General features: G+C 37.3%; 1 protein-coding gene across 2 annotated transcripts in view; it reads right to left on the reverse strand.

Moving 5' to 3' along the window:
- TXNL1 (thioredoxin like 1) overlaps positions 1 to 23,299 on the reverse strand; it is a 30,330-nt gene extending 7,031 nt beyond the window's left edge. Inside the window, exons 1-6 of one of the 2 annotated variants that reach the window (XM_065932800.1) lie at positions 23,010 to 23,299; positions 13,358 to 13,454; positions 11,266 to 11,439; positions 5,380 to 5,502; positions 3,617 to 3,686; positions 1,620 to 1,792 (exon numbers count right to left, since the gene is read on the reverse strand). In XM_065932800.1, the coding sequence (XP_065788872.1) occupies positions 1,620 to 1,792; positions 3,617 to 3,686; positions 5,380 to 5,502; positions 11,266 to 11,439; positions 13,358 to 13,454; positions 23,010 to 23,107 (735 nt within the window). In that variant the 5' untranslated portion in view covers positions 23,108 to 23,299. The remainder of the gene's footprint in view (positions 1 to 1,619; positions 1,793 to 3,616; positions 3,687 to 5,379; positions 5,503 to 11,265; positions 11,440 to 13,357; positions 13,455 to 23,009) is intronic. The other variant, XM_065932801.1, reaches the window with a different exon arrangement.
- Between the last annotated feature and the right edge of the window lie 260 nt (positions 23,300 to 23,559).

The raw sequence follows: 23,559 nt of genomic DNA on the forward strand, positions 1-23,559 counted from the left end.
ACCTGGGAAGCCCATACTGTGCCTTGCATGTTTTATTAAGCTTGCTTCTTTTATACTTTCTATTTAAAAATTTCCCTCAGCATGTTAGGAGATAGACGCTTTATTCAGAGATCCTTTTTCAATACACTGGATTAATTAAATTTGCTCCATTTCTAGAAATAACACTCTAGATGCTATCTACTTAAGAATATTGCCTCTCTTGATTTGGGCATCATTCTTTTTCCGTTTTCAGATGAAAATCAGTTTTGTTGTTTTTTCAGGCAACCACAGGTTCATCTTGAATTGAGCTTACCAATTAAAAACTTCAAGTCTATAATAAGTAGACTATTAAACTAGTTCTCTATATTTGCAATGCTTTTTTAATCTAAGCACAACAGTTTATATTTACTGCTTTTAAAAATTCATATACTTATTTTTCTTAGACTTTCTGATTAAAACTGTCATTTCAACTTTATCATCAAAAAAAGTGACAGGTGTGCTTTCTGTGTCTGAATTTAAGTCACTGACTAAAATTATGAGTTTAAAAGTATGATTTTAATAGGACACAGTAAAGACTGTGAACCTATCACAAAGTAACTATGTTCAATGATTCTCAAAGACAGAAGAGATTATATTAGGATCTCTGGGTTTAAAGGGCTTTTTCTAATAAACAAAAGCCTTTCTCCCATCACTACATAAAGCAATAGGTATTATTACCTGAATGCTACAAATAAATATCTTACAAATATGTAACATATTTATAAATATGTTACAAACAAATGTTACAAGTAAACATGTTACAAATGAATAAAGTCAAGAAAATATTTCATAACCAGTGTTGCAGTTTGATATAACCGTTTTCTTTAATTTACTCTGGGTAAAATACTTCTACTCAAAACTCAATATAATCCTTTATCTTACCGCTAAGTATATTCTGTGAAATTCTGAGAACTTCCCAAAATGAACACAGCTATAGCATTCTTCTAATTTACAGAAACTGGAATCCACTGACACAGAGACATTACACTCCTCTGGCATGGCGTGTTCTCAGGTGAGTCTGCTGCTCCCAACTCCTCAGCCTTCTACCCTAGCCCTCCTCCACCCCTGCTCTGACGGAACGGGCTCTGCTGGCAGGTGGGTTAGAAGCATGTGCTGGGTTTAATACTAGAATTCAAAAATGCAGTTAGTAACCGCTAAAAAGCTGCTGATTTCATAATGTAAATTAAGATAACACAAAATTATGTTTTTAAAAAGTCAATTTTTACTGAGATCATGGCCACTGCATGAATCAAAAGTAAATTGGATTTTAGAAACGTATCCTCACTCATTACCAGGTACAAAGGAAGACTAAGTATCTGGTTTAAGAATAAGTGTTCTAGAATAAACTTTTAACAAAAGTTGGCATATACATGCCATATATATATGTATTTGACAAACCTACAAATTAAAAAAATCCACCTTCCTTTTTAGGGCACACAGATGAATTAAAAAGAAGAAAATTTAATTAGCTCATTAGACATTTTTATGTATTTCAAACAATTAACCATTTTTAAGGATAACCTGAATCAGCTAGGACACTGAAGATGGCATGGATTGTCACCCCCAACCCGCTGCATACATCTGAATGAAACACTACTTACAGTTACACTGTTAACGTTCTGAAACTTAACGTAACGAAGAGGGACAATACCATCTTCTTTAATATCATCCTCTGTTAGTTCCAGAGCTTGAGTTGGCTCACTTCTCTCTGCCTCTTCAAAATCCATAGATCGTGGTAGATTGATAAAAATTTTTACGTATTTAGGACCCTGACCTATAGAATGGTAGAATAAAATTAAATGCTAACATCAAACATATAATACTTTGTCATTTTTATCATTACATTCATTCTATACAGTCAAGCCCACATATGCACATACCTACCTCTATATTTAGAAATGTTAAGAACGTCTGAGTATTTTCATAGCCATGCTCCTCCTCTCTCAATAGACATTTAGTGGTATATTCTTGGCCTGCTAAAACTACACTAAGTACTAGGAATACTAGATTAAAACACACATGCACACGCATACATACACAGAGTCCCTGCCCTCAGCTGTAGGAGAAGGGCAGTGAGGAATGTACAGCCCCCAGGGAGGAGGTATTGGCAAGGCAGCAGTGGAGTCTGACAGCACATGCAGGATGCTAAGTTTCATAATAGAAACATCGAGCTGAGTCCTGCAGTTGCCGTCAACTGGCACCTTTTATTATTTAGGAGAAAAGCATTATCGGTGACAATATTTAGCCAGAGGAAATGAACTACACAAACCGCCAGTGATTAGGCTGTGCTCAGTGCTAAAATTACACTGCAGAATGTCTTAGTCTGTAGCTTCAGACCAGCATTCTGTGACTGACTGATGAATCTTACCACGGCCACACGGCTTACATACTCATTTCTATGGCATTTGCTTTTACAAATACTTTGTATTTTCAGAATAAATTAACAATTTTACTAGTGAAAAAAATCACTAACCCATGGAAACTTAGAATAGTAAATGACTTAAGGGAATGCTATCTGATAAACAGGGCACTGTTTCTCCCAATCAACTAAGAAAACAACAACAAATCCTAGTCCCCACTCCCCACCTCAGGCCCCCTCCCATGTCCACCCCCAGCAGCCAAGAAAAAAAAAAAAGAAACAGAAAAAAGGGGGTGGGAGTGAGTAAGGACAACTCTTTATTGAATAAAATCATGCTTAAAGCATCATAATATGTATAAAGAAAATGCAACTTTAATTAGCACACACAGAGGAGGATCTAGGGTCTTAGATTTACCACCTGTAATAGGAAGAATGTGAAATAAGTCTCCCCCAGTTCCCACCCTGAAAAACAACTACCTCAAACCTAGAACTCTTAGTTGGAAGAAAGGGCTTCTTTGTTTTCAGATGAAGAAGAAAAATGCTGAAAGTTTTTTTAAAATTACTTTTGGCCCAATAATCTTACATTATTTGTCATTGCTTTATTCCAAGAACAATTTCACTCTTTCCCAAAATAAGAGATCTCTACCTCTATTTAACAATAAGTTTTAACCTACGGGACCAGTAATAGAATGGATAAAGAAGATGGAGTATACATATATATGCAATGGAACATTACTCAACCATAAAAAGAAATGAAATCTTCCCATGTGCAGCAACATGGATGGATTAGGAGGATATTATGCTAAGTGGGACAAGTGAGGCAGATAGAGACAAATACTGCATGGTATCACTTATCATGTGGAATCTAAAAAATAAAGCAAACTAGTGAATCTAACAAAAAAGAAACAGACTCAGAAATAAAGAAAACAAACTAGTTACTAGGAGGGAAGAGGGGAAGGAGACAAGCAAGATAGTGGTAGGGAATTAAGAGGTACAAACAACTATGTAAAAAATAAATAAGCTACAAGGATACACACAGGGAATACAGCCAATATTTTAGAATAACTGTAAATGGAGTATAATCCTTAAAAACTGTAAATCACTATGTTGTACACCTGAAACTTACATACTCCTGTACATCAACTATACATCAATTTAAAACAAAGAAAAGTTGTAAATATATGCCAGCAGTTCTATAGAGCAGAAAGTTACTTTAAAGAAAAGCTGCCCATTACTCACCATTATCTGGCCCTTGAAATTTCATTGAATAAAGCTTAACAGGCTGATTGAATGCCACAGTAATAAGAAGCTGTGAAGAAAATAATTGTCTCATTTTTAAAGGGCTGTTAAACATCTTAAGTAAGTAACTCATACAGCTAAGGAGAATTGAAATAATTAAGAAGCAGAGAAAATTTAATTCATCTAACAAAACCAATGTAATACAGAATATCAGTAAGCTGAAAGTAACTTGATTAGTTCGACATTTGAGAAATACAATAAACTATTATTTTTATAAAGGAATAACAACAAAATTTAACAGAATTAATTAAAATCATATGTTAAGAACCTAAAGCCTCATGACCTAAAAACTATCAACAATCCACTCCCCCCCCCACAAAAAATTAAACAAAACCCCCAAATTAAAACTTAAACTATGGGTTTTAACATATGAAGCTTAATATTTTCTGAAACAGTTTATCTGTGGATGCATCTACCCATGGTCACTTGACAATTTGGAGCCAATGCACACAGGTTATGTGGAGAGACTAGATATCAAATGAACTCTATTTGATTCAAAACTCAAGAGAACAGGACTCACAGCTCTATGAGTAACCTCCAAACCTCCATCCTAAATGTATGTGACTCACTGAATCTGGAAAGCCACCCAAGGGAACTGAAATACCAAACTGCTGAAATGCTTCTCTCTCTGATTCACTCACTCAATCTTCTTTGCAGCCAAAACTTTGTCTGATGAAGGCCTATGCTTCCACCCTGGGAGGAAGGTTTCCTCAGCAGGAAGATTTCAGGGAACCTGTAGCCAGCCCTTCTGATACACATCACCACATTACGCTTAGGGCACCATTTACAAGGCGCACAATGTGAACGGTATTTTCAAGCAATAAAATAAGGTAGTTTTGGTTGGAGCAAAGGAAAATGGGATTTAGATTTATTTCAAATCACTGTGGTCTATTTGCTTAAGAAAATACTTAAGACTACTTTCTTTAGTTATGTAAGTACTTTTAATACTTGACCTGTATTTGGGTGTCAGGAAATAAACATGACCCATTTAGGGACCTGAACCACAGGTGAAGAGGCTATGAGAGTAGAAAGCTAGAAGTAGATAAAGTCAGTAAGCATATGACATCCTCTTCCTGAAGCCACTGAAGAAATCATTTAACACTTTTAAGAAATCAAAATATAAATATGATTTGTATTTTACAGAAATAACTTTTGTGAACATGTAAAAGATATACTGGAATGGGGACAAAGCAGAGGCAATGGTATAGTAATTATTTTAAAAAATTTTTTTCAGAAAATAAAAGTTTAAATAACAGGCAAGATGAAGACAGAGATGGCATGATCAAGGCAGAACTACATATTCTACTTTCTCTGTGACAACACTGCAGGAAAATATAGGGAAATACAGCAGGTTTACACTGGGAGTGAGGACGAGACATGAAAGAAGTGCTCATCTAATTAAGTCTCATTAGGTGGATACAAAGTATGAAGGCAGGTCAAGAAGGATGAACAAAAGGACTTAAGGACAGTGAAGGCTCAACCCAGCCTTCCAGACAATCCAAGGGTTCTATGATTCTCTGCAGTGCAGCTGGCATAAACAAACAAAGAAAGGGGGTGAGTTGGCAGGGTCAGAGGACAGAGGTGAAGTTATAAAAAAGAAGAAAAAAGTGATCACCTGGAAAGGAGAGACATGAAACCATGAGATGGAGACATGTGTGGGCACAAATACTGATAATCTCTACAAGCCCTAAGCATTCAGTTACCTGTTCATCACAATCAGATTCCAAGAAGGTCATGTCTTTTCGTAAACAGTTGTCAAAACCATGCTCATCACTTTCATTAAGACATTCACAGCCAGCTTTGTTAATAAAAGGCATTAAATCCATCTGAAAATTTAAACCAAGACTTCAGACAAAGCATTTGGATTTGGTATAAAAATCTCAGTAAGAAATGTAAATATGTAATTCTCTTTTAAACTGTGTAAAATTACGTTTTCAGTGTACAACACTTGTGGTTAACAACTTTTAATGGTTATATTCCACTTATCTTTTTAATAACCTGTATGTACTATATTGACTTTATTCCCTGTGCTGTACAATACATCCTTGTGATTCTCTTTTTTCTAACTTTTTATTTTGTATTGGAGTAATTCTCTCTTGATTAAGCTAAGAAATTTCTATCTCATTTAAAAGTTACTAAAACTTTTATAATAACCCTTTTGTCCAAACTTCTGATATCTACCACTAATAATTAAAGCCAAATTGAGCCTTAGCCTACTTAATAAGTATCTAAAACCAAGTCTTTAACACAAAGATTACTAAATGCTAACACATACTTTTTTTCAGTAACAGTGTTTGGCAGTGGAAAATACACAAACTAAAATAAATATCTACAAAATATCTAAAGAAAGCGTACCTCCCTCTTCTAGTGATCATGCACTCTTTAAACCTGTATCCATGAAGAGTTTGGGTTAAAGATGAACTAGGGACTTCCCTGGTGGTCCAGTGGCTAAGACTCCGAGCTCCCAGTGTAGGGGGCTCGTGTTCGATCCTTAGTCAGGGAACTAGATCCCACACGCTGCAGCTAAAGACCCTGCATGCTGCAACTAAGACCCTAGCACAAGCCAAGGAAATAAAATAAATAAGTGTTAAAAAAAAAAAAAAGATGAATGGCAAATAACTACTTAAAAAATTATATTATGGAAAATTCTAAATGTACATAAATAGACTAACACAGTGACCCTCACGTGCCCACCTCCTGCATGCAACAATCATCAATTCACAGCCACTCCGGTTTCACCACTACTCTGCAACCAGCCCCAACCTTTTTCCTGATTATTTTCATGTAAATTTTAGACATTTTTCTCATGTTATTCATGAACATTTCAGTGTGTTCATAAGCATTTATAAGAGGTAAGGACTCTTGAAAAAAAAAATCCTCAATATCATTACCATGACTGTAACATTGATAATGTTTTAGTATCATCAATATCAATGTTCAAATTTCTTCAACTGTCTCAAATATTTTACCGTTGAATCAGTTAAGACTCAGAGTGAGAATCCAAGAAAAGTATAGACAACTGTATTTGGTTAATGTCTCTTAAATCTCTTTTAATCCAGTCATTTAGCCTGTAGATTTCTTCTATCTGGATTTTGCTAACTGCGTCCCTGGTGCGTCCTGTAACACTTTCCGTTTCCTGTGTTATGTGCCGGTTGACCCTTCCAGCAGAACAGCAAAGAGCTGCAGTGACGGTGGTCATCCCTGCCCCGTTTCTGACCTCAGTGGGAATGTCTCCAGTGCTTTCCCATTAAAATTTTACTGAATGCTTTAGGAATAAATGGATATTGCATTCTGTCAAATATTTTTTCCCGGGCTTCCCTGGTGGCTCAGTGGTAAAGAATTCACCTGCCAATGCAGAAGACACAGGTTCGATCCCTGATCTGGGAAGATCCCATATGCTGCGGAGCAGCTAAGCCTGTCTGCCACTACTGAGCCTGTGCTCTAGAGCCCCGAGGCTGCAACCACTAAACCCACAAGCTACAACTACTGAAGACCACGTGCCCTGGAGTCCGTGCTACCAGGCGGCAACAAGAGAAGCCACCGCAATGAGAAGCCCATGCACCACAACCAGAGTAGCCCCTGCCCAATGCAGCTAGAGAGAAGCCTGTGCAGCAACAAAGACCCAGTACAGCCAAAATATATAAACAAAAAATTCTTAAATGCTTTTCCCACATAGAAGATCATGATTTTTCTCCTTTAGATGGCTGGATTTTGTTTACTAATATTTTATTTAAGATTTGTACACCAATATTCCTAACTGGAACTGGTTGATAACTTTTTTTTCGGTACAAACTCTATCAGATTCTGGGATCAATGTTATACTTCAAAAATAAAGTTGGAAGTTTTCTCTCCTTTGATATGGTCTTAAGCAGTTGCAGTAACACTAAACTATCTGATCTTTATAGAGATTTGCTAGAATTCCCCTGTGAAGTCATCCTGGTATTGATGGAAGAGCTCTTTTACTATTTTCTCTATTTCCTCAAAGGTGACTGATCTATTTAGGAGTTCTGCTTCTAGTGGAGTTGATTTTGATAAACTATTTTTCTAGAAAAGTATCCATTTCTTTGACTAAACAAGAACTGCTTTAAAGTTTACCAAGCAACAAAGTTTACCAAGTATTATAAATTATCAGTTGCGTGTTCTGTCAGTCTTCATTACTAACACTAATATATATACTAATACATGTGTATACAGTTCTGAAAGACTAAAGAAAAAAATTTTTACAGGTCAAATAACTACCAATATGGTAAAAATTCATTAGACTAGACCCTTAATTATTCACAGACTAGCCTAAATGCTTTCAAAGCCAAAATATTCTATTATATTAAATGTTAGACGGCATTAGACATTAAATATATTACTCACAGTAACATACTGTAGCCAATTCAAAAAGAGAGGTAGGAAGAAAAGGAGCATTACAGAGCCAAGTTCTACTCTATAGAATTATTCTGAACTCCGTAACATCTGTCTTGGAAATGTGACAAAATCTTACGAACATTTAAATGTCTACCATCCCACCATGATGCCTCTTCCATACTATATGTAGGATCAAGACCCCAAGTTTGAAGGCAACACTGCAGTCATACTTCCAATACCTCAATGATGAAAATAAACTAAATAGTTAAATTATTTTAAGTTGTTTTTTAATTTATCTTGGGACACACAAAACAAGTACCATAGCCAAACAGTTGCATTAAAGTGCTCTATTATTCAACACTGTCTAGGACAAACTGGCATAATATTATATATTTGACATAATTGCAAATTGACATATTCTGGAAACATACTATTGGAAATAAATATTACTACTTATGCAATCAACTTGCCAATAATGAGGAAAGAATCATGAGAAAACAATCTCATAAATCCAGATTGTGGGACAGTGCATAAGACAGATGGTCCAGACCTGCACTGTACAATGAGACAGCCATTAGCCACATGTGTCAATTTAAAATTAATTAAAAATAGATAAAATTGAAAATGCAGTTCCTCAGTTGCCCTAGTCACATAAAAAATGCCACACGTGTCTAGCAGCTATTGTAGTAGACTGGTGATGTTTTAAACTTTTCAAAAAGGGAGTCATGAAAGAAATAAAGGCACACAGAAGTTTCTAGACTAAAGAACACTAAAGAGACTGACAAGTTAAAAGCAATGCATGTCCCTTGATTTGATCCAAGATTGAGGGGAAAAAGCTACAAAGTACATTTCAGAGACAATTAAGGAAATTTTAATATAAGCTGTACATTAGGCATAAGTATATTAATGTTAAATTTCTTAGAAGTGATAATGGCATCATGGCTACATCAGAGAATGTCCTTATTCTTAGGAGCTACGTGCTGAAATATTTACACATGAACCATCATGATGTATATAGCTTATTTTGTAAATAATGCTGCAAAAAACAAAAACAGATACATACATACTGATATAGAACAAAAACAGCAAAACATTCCCAACTGATGAGTAAGAGTGAATGATATGCATGTTTGCAGTACTACAGTCAACTTTTTTGGTTTGAATGTATTTTACCTATTGTTTTAGGGGAGGAAGGGATGGAATCCAACAGGAGATACACGGGAGTTACATAAAAGCTCTTCATGCTTCAAGTTTTTGGTTAAAGAAGTATCTGTCCTATCTACTACGTAAATTAGGGACATTCAATGTTTTATTTATTTTGATTAATGTGACAAATTTGTAGACCAAAACCAATAGTTAGGATGTTGGAGTACTGAAATACACTAATGAGCCTTAAGATTTAAACAAAACACGTGCAAACACAAGTTTGATTCCAGAGTGCCCAGCATGTAAACTTCTGAAGAGGGAGACTTGATACAGCTAGCCCCCTCATGCTACTTGAAGCCATACAAGGCACACTTAGCAAATATGGGAAAGAAAAAAATAGAAATGTTTAACATTTTCCCAATTCAGTAAACATATTAAAAACCGAAAGTCATTATTTTTACAAAAATATTCCTTAATAAAAGAATCTTTTTGATTCTTAATCTTTTGAGTATCATGTCCTACATCTTTTGCAATATCTCAACTCCCCCTAGAAGAGATACCTATTTCTTTAACTCTGACTCCAGTCAAATCAGGAGTTTCAAAACTGTAGGATGTGTGAAATCAGTAGTTGCATAGCCTTTCAGTGTTAAAATCTAATGACAGAAAATCTTTAGTCTAAGAAACCCAATGTTATTTTAAAATTGTGAATATATTTTTGCAATGCTTCTATTTAAATCTACTTTAAGACACAGGTTTTCATTCAGTTTCCATTTATCTTGTGAAAACAATGACGTTCTGAGAACACACTACCAGTTTTAAACATTTAATAACCCTGTAAGATCTATAGTTCAAAACTTTTGCAGTCTTGATTGACACCTGATGGAAAAAATGAAACCGTGTTTTATAGTTTTTCAGTGTATTCATAACATCTGGATGAAACTAATTTTAATTTACTTCTTAAAACTTTATTTTTTTCTGCTTATTTCCAACCAAAACCCAAACCCTGCTATCACACTCAGCTGATGTAAAGAATAAAGCATTCCTACAGTTAAGCAGCCAGACTGTTGTGCCTGTAAGACTTCTTCATGCAAAAATCCTTAGTAATAAAGGAAAAATACAAAGAGGTAAACACAGCAGTTTACAAGTCAAATGATTTCTAAAATTTTCCAAAAGGTGTCACAACCCTGACTTATACATGTTCATACTTTCTAATTGAATATTATTTCAAATTATATCATAGTTCTAGTTTAAATAAATATTAATTATTAAAATTCCTTAACTTGAAGTAATTAATGCAGCTACCATATGTTAAAGGTGTTTTTTGAAGACACAACCCTGCCACTCACACATATAAAAAGAACTGCTCATTTATTTATCTGACTACAAAGTCTCCTTATTCAACATGAATTTAAGAGCCTTACAGAAAGACTGGCAGCCCTGTAACAGATCTGTTTTAATACATTTGGTATACATGCGTTCATATAGTAGCTTTAATTTGAGGTAACATTTAACTTTTAAAAATTCATTTTTAATCTGCCAATACATTAACTTTATAACAAGCAAAATTAAAAAATATATGTACACATATATCTTTAGGTATGGAGGATTTACTAATTTTTTTTAAAAAATTAGGAGAACAAATTTTGGAAAAAGAGTTTATGACAGGGACTTAAGGTTATAATGGGCTTCCCAGGTGGCACTAGTGGTAAAGAACTTGCCTGTTAATGCAAGAGATGCAAAAGACACGGGTTCAAACCCTGGGTCACGAAGATCCCCTGGAGAAGGGAATAGCAACTCACTCCAGTACTCTTGCCTGGAGAATCCCAAGGACAGAGGAGCCTGACGGGCTACGGCCCATAGGGTCACAAAGAGTCGGACACGACTGAAGTGACTTAGCACACATGCACGTAAGGTTATAATACATATTACACATTCAAAACCCAACACTCAGCTACTGAATTCATTTTCAAAGTTCTTACTGGAAAGTATTCTTAACTAGCAAAACACAAAACATGCAAAGAGTAAATTTCATTTCAACCAACTAATGACAAATGCAGTGACATCATTTCACTTCTAAGACCACATACGTAGCCTTTCGGAATATCGGTGTCCTCGCTGCTCCCAGGGTCGTTCTCCAAGTGCTGCTTGATTTTCTCCTCTAGCCCCACAGCGTCGGCTCCTTGATACTGATCAATTCTCACTTTGTTCCGGAAAAACAGAAACGTAGGTGTTGCTGATATGTTGTTGGTGGCAGCTGTTCCCTAGAATTGCCAAGTTAGACAGCATTACGAATTAAAACTAACCTTAAACTACTGGGAACATTCACTGTGCATCTGCATGGAAGTTAAATATCACAAACTAAACTAATCATGAACTAAAAACATGTAAAATAACCTACTCCTAACTGTTGCTTAAGAAAAAGCAAGCCTATTCTTAAAGGTCACAACTATATTACCCGTATGTCCACAATGAAGAATAGCCCTGTATTTTTGTTTTAGTGTTAAATGCTTCATTCATTCATTCAGCAGAACAATCAGTTTCCAGTACTGAAACTGCACTTCACAAAACCAGATACTTCTCTCTTTTAAGCACAGACTATTTCTCAAATGGAGAAACCCAGAAGGGTATTGAGATTTGTCAACATAAACCCTGCTACCAGTAAAAAGTACACATGTGAAAAAACAGCAGCCCGTCTGTCCAAGAAACACCGTCACCTAGTTTTACTCTTAAAGAAATGACTTCTGGTCTCCCATCAAAAACACTGCAACTGGTATCTTTTCAAATTCTACTCCAACTCCATGATATTATAAAACCAGCCACCAAATGACAATTAGTTAACCACTGCTTTATGGTTTAAGTTCCTCATGAAAAGTATAAAGAAAACAAGTAAAATAAATATGTCCTCTTGCATATTCTAACGCCAGGGAGGGCTATGACTATTTTAAAAAAAGCATAAAGTTTACAGAGGTGTCTTCTCTAAGCCTCGTAAGTGGGGAAAAAAGGAAAGACTGACAGTGCCATTCACAAGAACTGTAAGATACAAATGTGAGCTATACATGTTAAAAATTTTCTAGAACCCACAGACAAAAAAGTAAAGAGAAACAAGCGAAATTCATTTTAGCAACCTGTTTAGTAAATCCAGATATGCACTTTTAAACATACAGTCGATATAAAAGTTAATGACATATTTTACATTTTTTTCGTTCATACCAAACTTTCAAAATCCTATATGCATTTTACATTCACAGCACAACTCAATTTGGACTTGTCATATTTCAAGGGCTCATTGCAACCAACGACATGCGGTTACCATACAGGACGGCACGCTTCAGAAGACAGCACTTCCAGGTTAGAGACACCGGATACCGACACAAGGCCAGAGCTGCTGTCCGGCAGAATGTGACCTAAGTATTAATCAATGAACATGTAGCAGAGTTTGCACCAAATCCCCAAACTGCTTACCCACAAACTATGTAACATTCTAAGATTTTTTTTTCCAATCCAGAAATGTATCAAAGGCGAAAGCTTCAATGGAAAAAAAAAGAAAACTACAGAGCTGTTCCTCAGTCAAGATTACACTTCTGTGGTCTTCTGTGTTGCAAGAAGCCTTCAGAAACTTTTTTGGCATAACCACTCTTGCATACTTACACATACGCAAACGCAGAACTGTCACACAGCCATGCCGACTATGTAACCAGGGCAATCTGCCTACCTGTGGCTCGATCAGCAGCAAATCAACGTTTTAAACTTTCTGCTGAGTATGCAGCTTTGGAGCTAAGGTCATAAAATGATCAATTCAAATCAAACTATAACCAAGAATTCTCTCCCATGGCTTTTTAACCAACCAATGTGTCAATAGTATAGATATAGTTCCAGATTTGCAAAAAAATAAAGGAATGTAAAACAGAACAGCCAAGTGACCTAGTAAGTTTACCACATACTATTAGTTTCATATCAATAAAATATTAATATAAACAAACCCAGAGGCAATTAATATCAGACTACTTTTACTAATACAGCCTTAACAACACTTGCATTCACCACTGCAAGAGACATATCATCCTACCTCCAAATAAACAAGTACTTAGTACACAGAGATAAATAAAGGATGATATTAATGTGAATTTCAAGCCAATTTGTAAATTCTCAAAAAATTTCAAAAGGGTCCTCTTCCCTTACCTGACACTGATGTACATCTACTTCCAAGAAAACTGCCTGTGGATACTTATTACTCATAGAACTGAATGCTGGGGCAATCCTTAAACACGGTCCACACCTGTGAAAAAGGTAAGAGACACTTTGTAAGATAACACCAAAGATTGTACTAAATTTACACTCTAAAGATTTCGTCAATTAAAACATAAAATTAAAAAGTTCTGATCATCTTTCCTTTAGACTTTCTCTTTCCATTGTATTATTTAGATATGCTTACAATAGTATCACACTTACCTTAATGACTACAGATTTATATTAAGTCTTTAAGTCTAATACTGTTATATTCCAGCTTTCTCCTCACTGAAAGAAATTAAAGGGCTAAATTAATATAGGACTATACTACACTTATGAATTGGAAAACTCAATACTGTCGAGATGTTAAGTCTCCTCAATTTGATATTTAAAGTCAATGCAAAATTCTAACAGGTTTTCTTGGAGAAATTAACAACTTTCAATTACTAACAATTTTAACAACAAATTAAAATTTATAGGGAAATATCAAGGATAGTCCAGGCAGTCTGGGGTTCAAACGTGAAGGAATTATGTTATCAGATATTAAAAACTACCAAAAAGCTTTATTATAAGTTAAGAGTATAAAGCATAAACAAACTCACCAACTTTAAAAAGAGGTTCAAAAGTAGACCCATCCCATACAAGTAACCTAACTTTTGAAAAAGTTGACACAGTAGTACAGTGGAGAAAGGATAGTCTTTCAATAAACGTTGCTGAGTCAAAATGGATATCCACCTGGGGGTAAAAAATGACTCCTAACTAACAATGTACACAAAAACCAATTCCAGATGGATTACAGATCTAAACGTGAACAGTAAAACAATGGTGTCAGGGTAAAAAAATACAGAGAATACTTTGAAAACCTTGAGTAAGCAAAAATTTATTTCTTAAAATACTGAAAGCACTAAAGAGAAAAGGGAAGAACTGATATTTGGGGATATACTTGATAAGCTGGAACGTATGATAGTTAAATTCTGTTCATCAAGATAACATTTAAAGGGTGAAAAGACAAACCACAGACTGGTAAAAAAAAAAATGTGTAAAAATGTGTAAAATGTGTAAAAAAATATGTAAAAAAAAATATCAAACATATGACTTATACCTCTAATATGTAAAAAAGCACCTACAAATCAATAAAAAGACTGTTATCCAAAAGGAAAAAAGGGTTCTCTTGAATAGGACAAATGAGGTTATCCAAGTAGTCAGTAAACAGAAAAAGACTTCCTCAGTCACTAAGGAAACGGGGGATGTGCAAAAACTACTCCCACTAAAATAGTTAAAACAATAAAGAAGGAAGTACTGTCAAGAACTTGGAGCAAATGACCTGTTAGTGACAGTGCAAACGAGTATAACCACTTTACGGGGTAAGAAAAGAAACCGAAGCTATCTGTTAGAGTAAGATTTATGCCTACCAATGACCACGTCCAGGGTATATAAAACAGAAATATCTACATATGTTTGCCTTAGGGCATATGAAACAATATTGGTAGAAGCAACATTTCTAACAGCCGAAAACTGGATACCACCTAAGCTCCTCTCAACAACAGAATGAGTAAACTAACTGTAGTTATTCACACACTGGAATACTATATAACAATGAAAATGAGTGACGTAAAACCTCATGCCAAAACATAAATGAACCTCACAAATAACACTGAGAAAATAACTATAGTCTATTATTCCACTTATGTACAGTTCAAGTACAGGTAAAATAAATCAATGGTATTATAAATCAAAACAAGTCACTGTTGTCAGTGAGAGGATAAGGGCATGAGAGAGATTTCAAGAGGTTAGTAATGTTCCATTTGTCCAAAAGGTAAATAAATATGCATGTGTATTCAGTTTGTGAAAATTCTCTGAACTGTACATTTATCCTCGTGTACTATGTATATTTCAAAGAAAGTTCCAAAAAGTTAAAATTAAGAAAAATCTTGGCTTTAACAGACAAAAACACAAGGAAAAGCAGATTCTAAAGCACAAGATGTTCAAATTCACAAATGTTCAAATTCAAGTTGTGATTCTCTTTCCATTCTTAATATTTTAATCAGCATTTTCATCTTTTACCATCTTTAAGACTCACAGCAACAAGAAAATAACTATTAATTTCTTAAATATTAAACTTGATGCTTCTGAAAATAAATTTTTGGATGCAACAATTTTAGGCCCTGAGACTAAATTTAACTGGCTTTTCATCAGTCTTAAACACTATGGCTGGGAGTACACACTGGTAGATCCTTTTTCAAGGGCCATTTGGTCATTATTTACCAACTTTAAATGACCACAATCCAAGATTCAATGACCTTACTCCTAAAAGTCAATCCTATCTTAACACTCAATTTCACAATAATATGTATAAGGAAGTTCAATGAAACATCTGAAATAGTTTTTTAAAGATAGAAATAATCTAAATGGCAATCAGTAGAAAAATATTTTTTAAAATTATTATAAAATAAGTTATGATATATGGTACAACACAAGGAATCAGAGCCAGTATTTTGTAATAACTATAAATGGAGTGTGACCTTTAAAAACTGTGAATTACAGTATGGTACATTGTAACTTATATAATACCATGTATCAACTATACTTGAACAACAAAAATTATGACATATTCACACCAAGGGATAAGGATAATTTGTACTGTTCAAAAAAAACTTAAGTCTCACAAAAATATGTTCTCCATGACCACATTAAACACACACCTTTATATATGTATTTACATGCTATATATGTAAACAAATACATACTTACAACTTAGGTGTGTCACACAATAAACTATTACTTCTGAAAAATGGGATTGGAAAAGAAAGAGCAACTTTAGGGGAGACTTTCAAAACTACCTATACTCCTGCATTGTTTGGCTTATATGATAGCTATTTTCCTTTTACGATAGTAAATAAATTGATAGATGATGATTAAATGTTAGCTGCATTTAAACAGTAGTCACAGGAGAAGCACAAGTATCATGCTATGTCACAGAATATACCTGGTATACACACAATATCAGATTTTCTCATTCCCGAAAAAACCTTCTTTCTGCAAAAGCATGTACTCAAAATAAGAAGGCTTATGGAAAAAATAAGATTGGTGTAAGTCATCTAAACCCATGCAACATTGTAAAAGTATTTCTAAGAAAAACAGTAACTGGTACACAGGAAATACCTGAAGAGACAGGCAGGAGCCTCAGACCTAGAGGCTTCCTCAGGGGATGTTTAAATTGTACAAAAACAATCAAATGGAAGTGCTTGCTGTATTACAGGTGCTGTGAGACTCCAGATGCAAGGGAAGCTCGGAGCTAGCGGGACGGCCGGCCAGGCAGGGGACAGGAGGAAGCAGAGAATGAGAATGACGCCCGCTGGGGAACCAGGGCTGGGAGCTCAGGCTCCGGTTTAACTTTATTAATTTAGACTTTCTGAAACAGGTCCTGAAAGGGAGCCTGCCTCTGGCTGAGGGCTTTTCTCCTTCCTATTACAGGCTCTATTCCTATTCCTGCCCTTAACTACCTAAGAAAAATATTAGAATCTTAACCAACAAAACCTCTGCCGTGGCATGGACATCATCACTCCACTCATCAATCATGTATGAGCTAACCTGAAGCTAAACAAACTGCAAAATAATGACTGTCTTGAAAATAAATGTTCCCTTTCAAAATTTAACCTTATCTCGATCCTCTGTTTAATTTAGTTAGCTGTCAGAAGTTGGAATGTTGGTCAAAAACCAAAATAAGTCAGAGAACACAGAAATATACAGCAGCATACTTTCACATTATAATCACTCAGGTGAAATTACTTGCTATTTCAATAAGGTCCTTGCTTACCACTAGAATCTAAAAGTAAACTTTAACTTCCAAAATTAGCTGAGCCACAAACAAATCACTTGATTTCTCTGGAAGACAGGAAGGGGCTAGATTCCTCAAGGACCTTTCCTACCTCTAGAACATTATGCCCCCAAACATGCCTAAATTTCAGGACTGTACTTTTTCGACTTTGCAAAGCCCTTAATTCGAAGCCCTTAGATAGCAGATAACCTCAGTTACCTTTGAACTTATAAGAGACCAGGGACCATCTAGTCTAGAGGTTTAAAAAAAGAAAAAAAAAAGTTATTTTTCCATCTCTGAACTCTGATGGAAAGCTTACCTGTTAGATCCAGAATGTAAGAACTAAACCCACAAAGCTGAAACTTTAAAACTGACCTAACAGAATACAATTATTTGATAAAAGACAAATGCCAGAAAGGAGAAGGAAATGAGAATCAAATCCAGAATTCTTACCTGGAGAATCCCATGGACAGAGAAGCCTGCAGTTATGGGGCCGCAGTTACAGTTACTGTAACCCCAGTTACAGTCCATGGGGTCGCAAAGAGTCGGATACAACTTAGCAACTAAACCACCAGCACCACCAGACGCCAGAAATGTTAAATGACTTGATCAAGATCAGACACTTTAGTTAGTGGCAGGGCCACAACTAGAAGTTAACTCCTGAAGCCAATCCAACATCAATTTTCTTTGAAAACATGCTAGGTTCTTCTTAATAAGATTTGTATTTAGTTATAATACAAACAGATTCTGTTTTAAGAACTTGCTATTCTTTCCCATTTGCTAAAGTACTCAGTTCTCTACATCAAGCAGTAATGTGTACAAACACACTCAGCGTGGAAAATGTACATGCTTTCTGAAGATGTATTTTAAAAGCCTACTTTCTCGGAGGCATGCCTGTAGAATAGGTTGTTTCTAGATGTATTATATTTACTAATGGTCAAGCATAGTCATAACTGATCCTATTAGGGACACAGAGTTGCTAGTGTTCACTAAGCGTGTATCATATGTTCTGTAATTCATAAAACCTTTAAATTCATCTAGGCTTCACAATTTCTCATTTTAAAGACAACAACAATGAAGTACAGTGCTGAAATCCGATCACAAAACCCAACTCAACTATTCCAAAACCGTGGCCCACACTGCTTTTTGCTTTGTTTTGGTTGTTATTTCTAAATTAACCGCCAAGATTAAAACTATTTATACACTCTTGAAAGGCAACCAGACAGATTATATACTGCATGATATCATCTTTACAGTGTCAGAATTCAAGAGTGACAGGAGCCTGCAGGAAGACGGGGCTGGGAGGATAGTGAGGGATTGCGCAATGCTGGTATTCCTGACTGGGTATTGGTTAAACAGGTGCAACCACTTCGAAAACTTATCAAACTATACACCTAAACGGTCTGTGCATATTTTCTGCATGCCTGCTAAACTTCAATACAAATGTTTATTTAAAAAATAAATCTCTATATAATCTCTAGGGCCTGACCAAGCCCTAGTTATCTTTCTGCCACCTACATCACTCCCTAATATTAACTGCTTGGTCCTTATGGACTCTTGGGCCTGTATTATGGTAAAGTACCTTCCGTCCACAGCAATTTCACAATACACAGTTAGTACTATTATATAATGTATTATTGGGACAAACTGCCATAGTCATTGTATCTCACTATCCTAATACACACTGACATTCTTCTTTGTTGGTGTTGTTAGTTGCTCAGTCTTGTCTGACTCTCTGTGACCCCATGGACTATAGCCCGCCAGGCTCCTCTGTCCATGGGGATTCTCCAGGCAAGAATACTGCAGTGGGTTGTCATTCCCTTCTCCAGGCGATCTTTCCAACCCAGGGACTGGACCTGGGTCTCCTGCATTGCAGGCAGATTCTTTACCGTCTGAGCCACTAGGGAAGCTATTCTCAGACATTCTTCTGAGGCAGTAGCAATAACACCTAACTACAAATAAGATCTGCTTGAAGAAAACTGAATATATGATAAACATATCTATAAAAGTTGTACACTCATGAATTCATGATAAAAACCACATTGCTGACTTTTATGGCAAAGAAAACATACATCCTTTTAAACTTGGCATTAATCAGTGTAACAATTGTTTATGACCACTTAAATGTATCTGGGTATATTTAAGAAGAAACAGTTTGGAGATACCAGTTACAAAAACAAGTTATCACAGTATATAATCCACATACATAATTCTATCCTCTGAACAATATGATTGGGCTACATGTTATCATTCCCACTTTACAGGTAGGTAAATAAATATCAGAATGTGAGCCGAATTGTCCTCCATCAGAAAGTTTTGCAGGCGGAGCTTATTCAAGACAGCATTTACTGAAAAATATCAGGTGCCATGCAATGCAGAGGTGAATTTGCATCGCCCTTCTGCTTAGGCTGGAAAGAACAGGATAGCACTTTACAATCCAAACAGTGCATTCAACAATAGGACCTTAAACAAGATATCTTAAATAAGATCTCTTTGTGACTCAACTTTCTTTTAGTTTATAAAACGGAGATAATACCAAAGATTATTTTGAGGACCGCAGGAATCAACAAGTGCTTAAGTAAGTCCCTTATACCGACTAACTTAAATGTATTAAGAAGTGATGACTATTTTAGTTGCTTAAAAAAATACTAGAGAAGGGTGCCATTCAGGGGGTTAAAGACAGTTTTTCCAGTAAATGGTATTGGGAAAGCTGGAAAGCCACATGTAGAAGAATGAAGTTGGAACCTTACTTTAAACCAAATACAAAAGTTAATTACAAATAGATCACACACCTAAAACTAGAAAGAGCTAAAACTAGAAATTTTTTTGATGAAAACAGGGAGGAATATCCATGATACTGGATTTGGCAATGACTTCTGGGATATGACACCAAAAGCACAAACAGAAGAAAAACACCACACATAAGCTGAACTTCAGCAAAATTTTCCAACTCTTGTGTGCCAAAGGACACTATTAAAAAAAATGAAAAGGCAACCAATGGGAGAAAATATCTGCAAATGATGCATCTGAAAAAGGGTTAAGATCTCCAATATATAAAGAACTCCCACAAATCCACAACAATAACAAAAAAACAAATAACTCAGTTCAAAATGGGCAAAGAACCCCAACAGACATTTCTCCACAGAAGACAAACGGTTAATAAGCTTGTGAAAAGATGTTCAACATGATCAGTTATCAAGGAAATGCAAATCAAAACCACCAGAAACCACTTCACATCCATCTAACATGGCTATTAAAATATTTTAAAAAGTTGATATGTAGAGAAATTGGAACTCTCCTGTGGGGCTGGTGGAAATGCAAACTTGTTCAGTCACTGTGGAAAATACTTTGGTGGTTTCTCAAAACGTTATACACAGAATTACATTATAATCTAGCAATTCTGCTCACAGGTATAACCCAAAAGAATTGAGAGCAGGGACTAACAGAGATCCCTGCACACTAATGTTCACAGCAGTGTTATTCACAATAGCCAAAAGATGGAAGCATCCAACTGTCCATCAACCATTCATCAACAGATGAATAAACGTGGTATATCCATACAACAGAAAAACGAAGGAAAACAGGACACATGCTATAACATGGATTAGCCTTGACAGCATGCTAAATAAGCCATAAACAAAAAGACATACATAAATTTCTAGTTAAATGAGTTATCAAGAATAGGCAACTTGATAGAGACAGAAAGTAGAAGACAGGTCACCAGGGGCTGGGGGCACTGGAGAGAAGGTATGGGAATTTCTGTTTAAGCGTGCACAGTTGCAGTCTGAGATGATGAAAAATTTCTAGGAGATAGGGGTAATGGTGGTACAACACTGTGGATGTACTTAATGCCACTGGATTGTACATTTTAAAAAGGCTAAAGTGGCAAATTTATGTTACATATGACAATTAAAAAAAATGAAAAATAGTGTTGGAAAGACACGGAAATTCTTAAACAGGAGAGCAACAATCTGCATAGTAAAAATAGGATAGATAAAGCATGGAAACTGAGAATAAGGAATATGGCTTAAAATAGGAATGGAAAGGAAATTAAGAAATAGGTGCTTGAGCAAACTATGTTCTGGGCCTAAAGTGGGATGATAATAACTTTTCTCACTTCAAATAAATTATGTCTAATTCTGTCATCTCTCATCCTGCTACAGTAGGAGAAAAGGAGAATGTATCATAGAGGCGCCAAAGGGCAGACCCTCCCACTGACGAGAGTTAGAAAACTGAGCTAAAAATGAGATCTGCAGTTAAAATCATCTCTTCTTTTCCCCAACTTTGGCCTAGGACTTAACAAATGTATAGGTATTTCCTCATATGAAGAATACTGTCACTATAAAACCAACAAAACTGGGAAAACCCACTTTAAAATCTAATGCACTGCCCCTTTCCGATTTCATATGAGAGATTGGTCCGAAAATAACTCTCAACTTGTTTTCATCTCTATGTACTTCCCTCCACCCCTTAAAATGAATCTAATCCTAATGCTACCGTTTAGATATTCAACATATTCAACAAAATATTGAACATTTATTGAATCATGTTCAACAGGTCTGAAGCACTTTTTGCTCTGAGAGTCAAAACACCGCCTTACGTTTATATAGTTTGCTGCTGTTGTTCAGTCGCTAAGTCGTGCCCGATTCTCTTGCTACTCCATGGACTGTAGCCCGCCAGGCTCCTCTGTACATGGGATTTCCCCGGGAAGGACACTGGAGCCGGTGCCATTTCCTCCTCCAGGGGATCTTGGACATAAAATGTGTTACGTAAACAGTGATACTTGTAGATTTCTCCAAGTTATAGTGTAAATAACCACCAGGGTGGTCAAGGTAAGCGAAGTGAACACTTCTAATCCTTCTATTTGGGTGGGCACTGACATATGCATGGGGAGGTCAGTAAAAACACAAACTCGCTGAAACCTTGGTTCTGAATATCCACTTCCAACGCGGCACTCTCACACAGAAACACACCACACCTCCAGCATGGAAGCTCCACCGACCCTGCAACCTATGAATTATGTCGAGATTTACGAAAGCCAGATAACACCTTTCAAGTTCCCTCTCCTTAAATCACCAAGTCAAAAATGGAGTCTATTCCGCCAAAGCCAGATGTGCGGACACCTGTCTACCTGTAATATATATATATATGTACCGTAAGTGCCCTGATCAGACGCAACTGCTTACACAAGGCGGCCTAATAAGACTAACCAAAGGAGCAACAAAGCCCTTAACAAACGTAAAAAAGTATCCTGACTCAACATCTTAATTTAAAATGAATTAGCTAAGCCTCAGGTCTAAGCTCTAGGCGGATTAGTTGCATAGCTGAAATCTTCCTTCACGTTTTCCAGACCTGCAGGTGGTGAAGACAAACCGTTCTCCAAGTTAAATCTGGGGAGGGGGGGGGGGGTCCCTAAGATACAAGTTGACAGCTGGACCCCAAGAAAGAAGGGGACGGACCAGAGCCAGGGGCCGCTGCGGGAAGACGCCCGCAGACAAGAAGGGAAAAAGCCGGGCCACTCGCGAGCGCAAAGCTCGTCCAAAGGAGCGGGCCGGGAGACACGGCCGGCCAGGCCTGCGAGCCTGCCGGAGCCGCCCCCCCGGGGCCATGAGCAGGGGCCTCAGACTCAGGGGCTGAGGCCTCACGGGGCAGCGACCTGGGGCCGGGGCCGGGGCCGGACACTTCCGGGGGCGGAAGGAGACGGCAAGGCGGGAGGGGCCCGGAGGAGACGGAGCGGACGGCCGCGGCGCCCCCTACCCCCAGCCCCGGGCTCGGGCCCGGCCTCACCCCCGCATGGTGAACTTGACCACGGCGAGTCTGGAGCCCGCGCCGCTCAGCTCCGGCTGGAAATCCGGGTCACTCCCGACCGGCTTCACGCCCACCATTCTCGGAGAGCCTGGGTAGGGCGGCAGCGACGCCGCCGGCTTCAAACCTGACGGAGGAGCGGTCCCGGGGGAGGAAGCGGCGGGAGGCGCGGGAAGGCCCAGGCCTGGACTTAGGAGGCGGCAGCAGCGGCGTCTTCTCTCCGCGGCGCTCTCTCAGTGCCGAGTCACGCCAGAGAGCGGAGCGGCCGAGGGGGCGGGGCCGGGGGGAGGGGGGAGGCGAGGGACAGGCCGGCCCGCGGCACCCGGCAGCCACCGCGCGGCACGGCCGCCTGCGCTTGCGCACGCTGGCGTTATTTCCGTTCCTTCCGTTTGGGTTCCTGCTGCCCAATCCTAAGGCGCGACTTGTGGCCCCGCCCTCGGCTGAGGACTCCCTCATTGGCTGGAGCGGCGCAGGCGCGGACGACGAGTGGTCGCTTGCGCAGGCGCACATTGCGCCTCAAATTCACGTCTTT

This window comes from Muntiacus reevesi, chromosome 4 (assembly GCF_963930625.1).
Source record: "Muntiacus reevesi chromosome 4, mMunRee1.1, whole genome shotgun sequence".
Classification (NCBI taxonomy): Eukaryota; Metazoa; Chordata; class Mammalia; order Artiodactyla; family Cervidae; genus Muntiacus; species Muntiacus reevesi.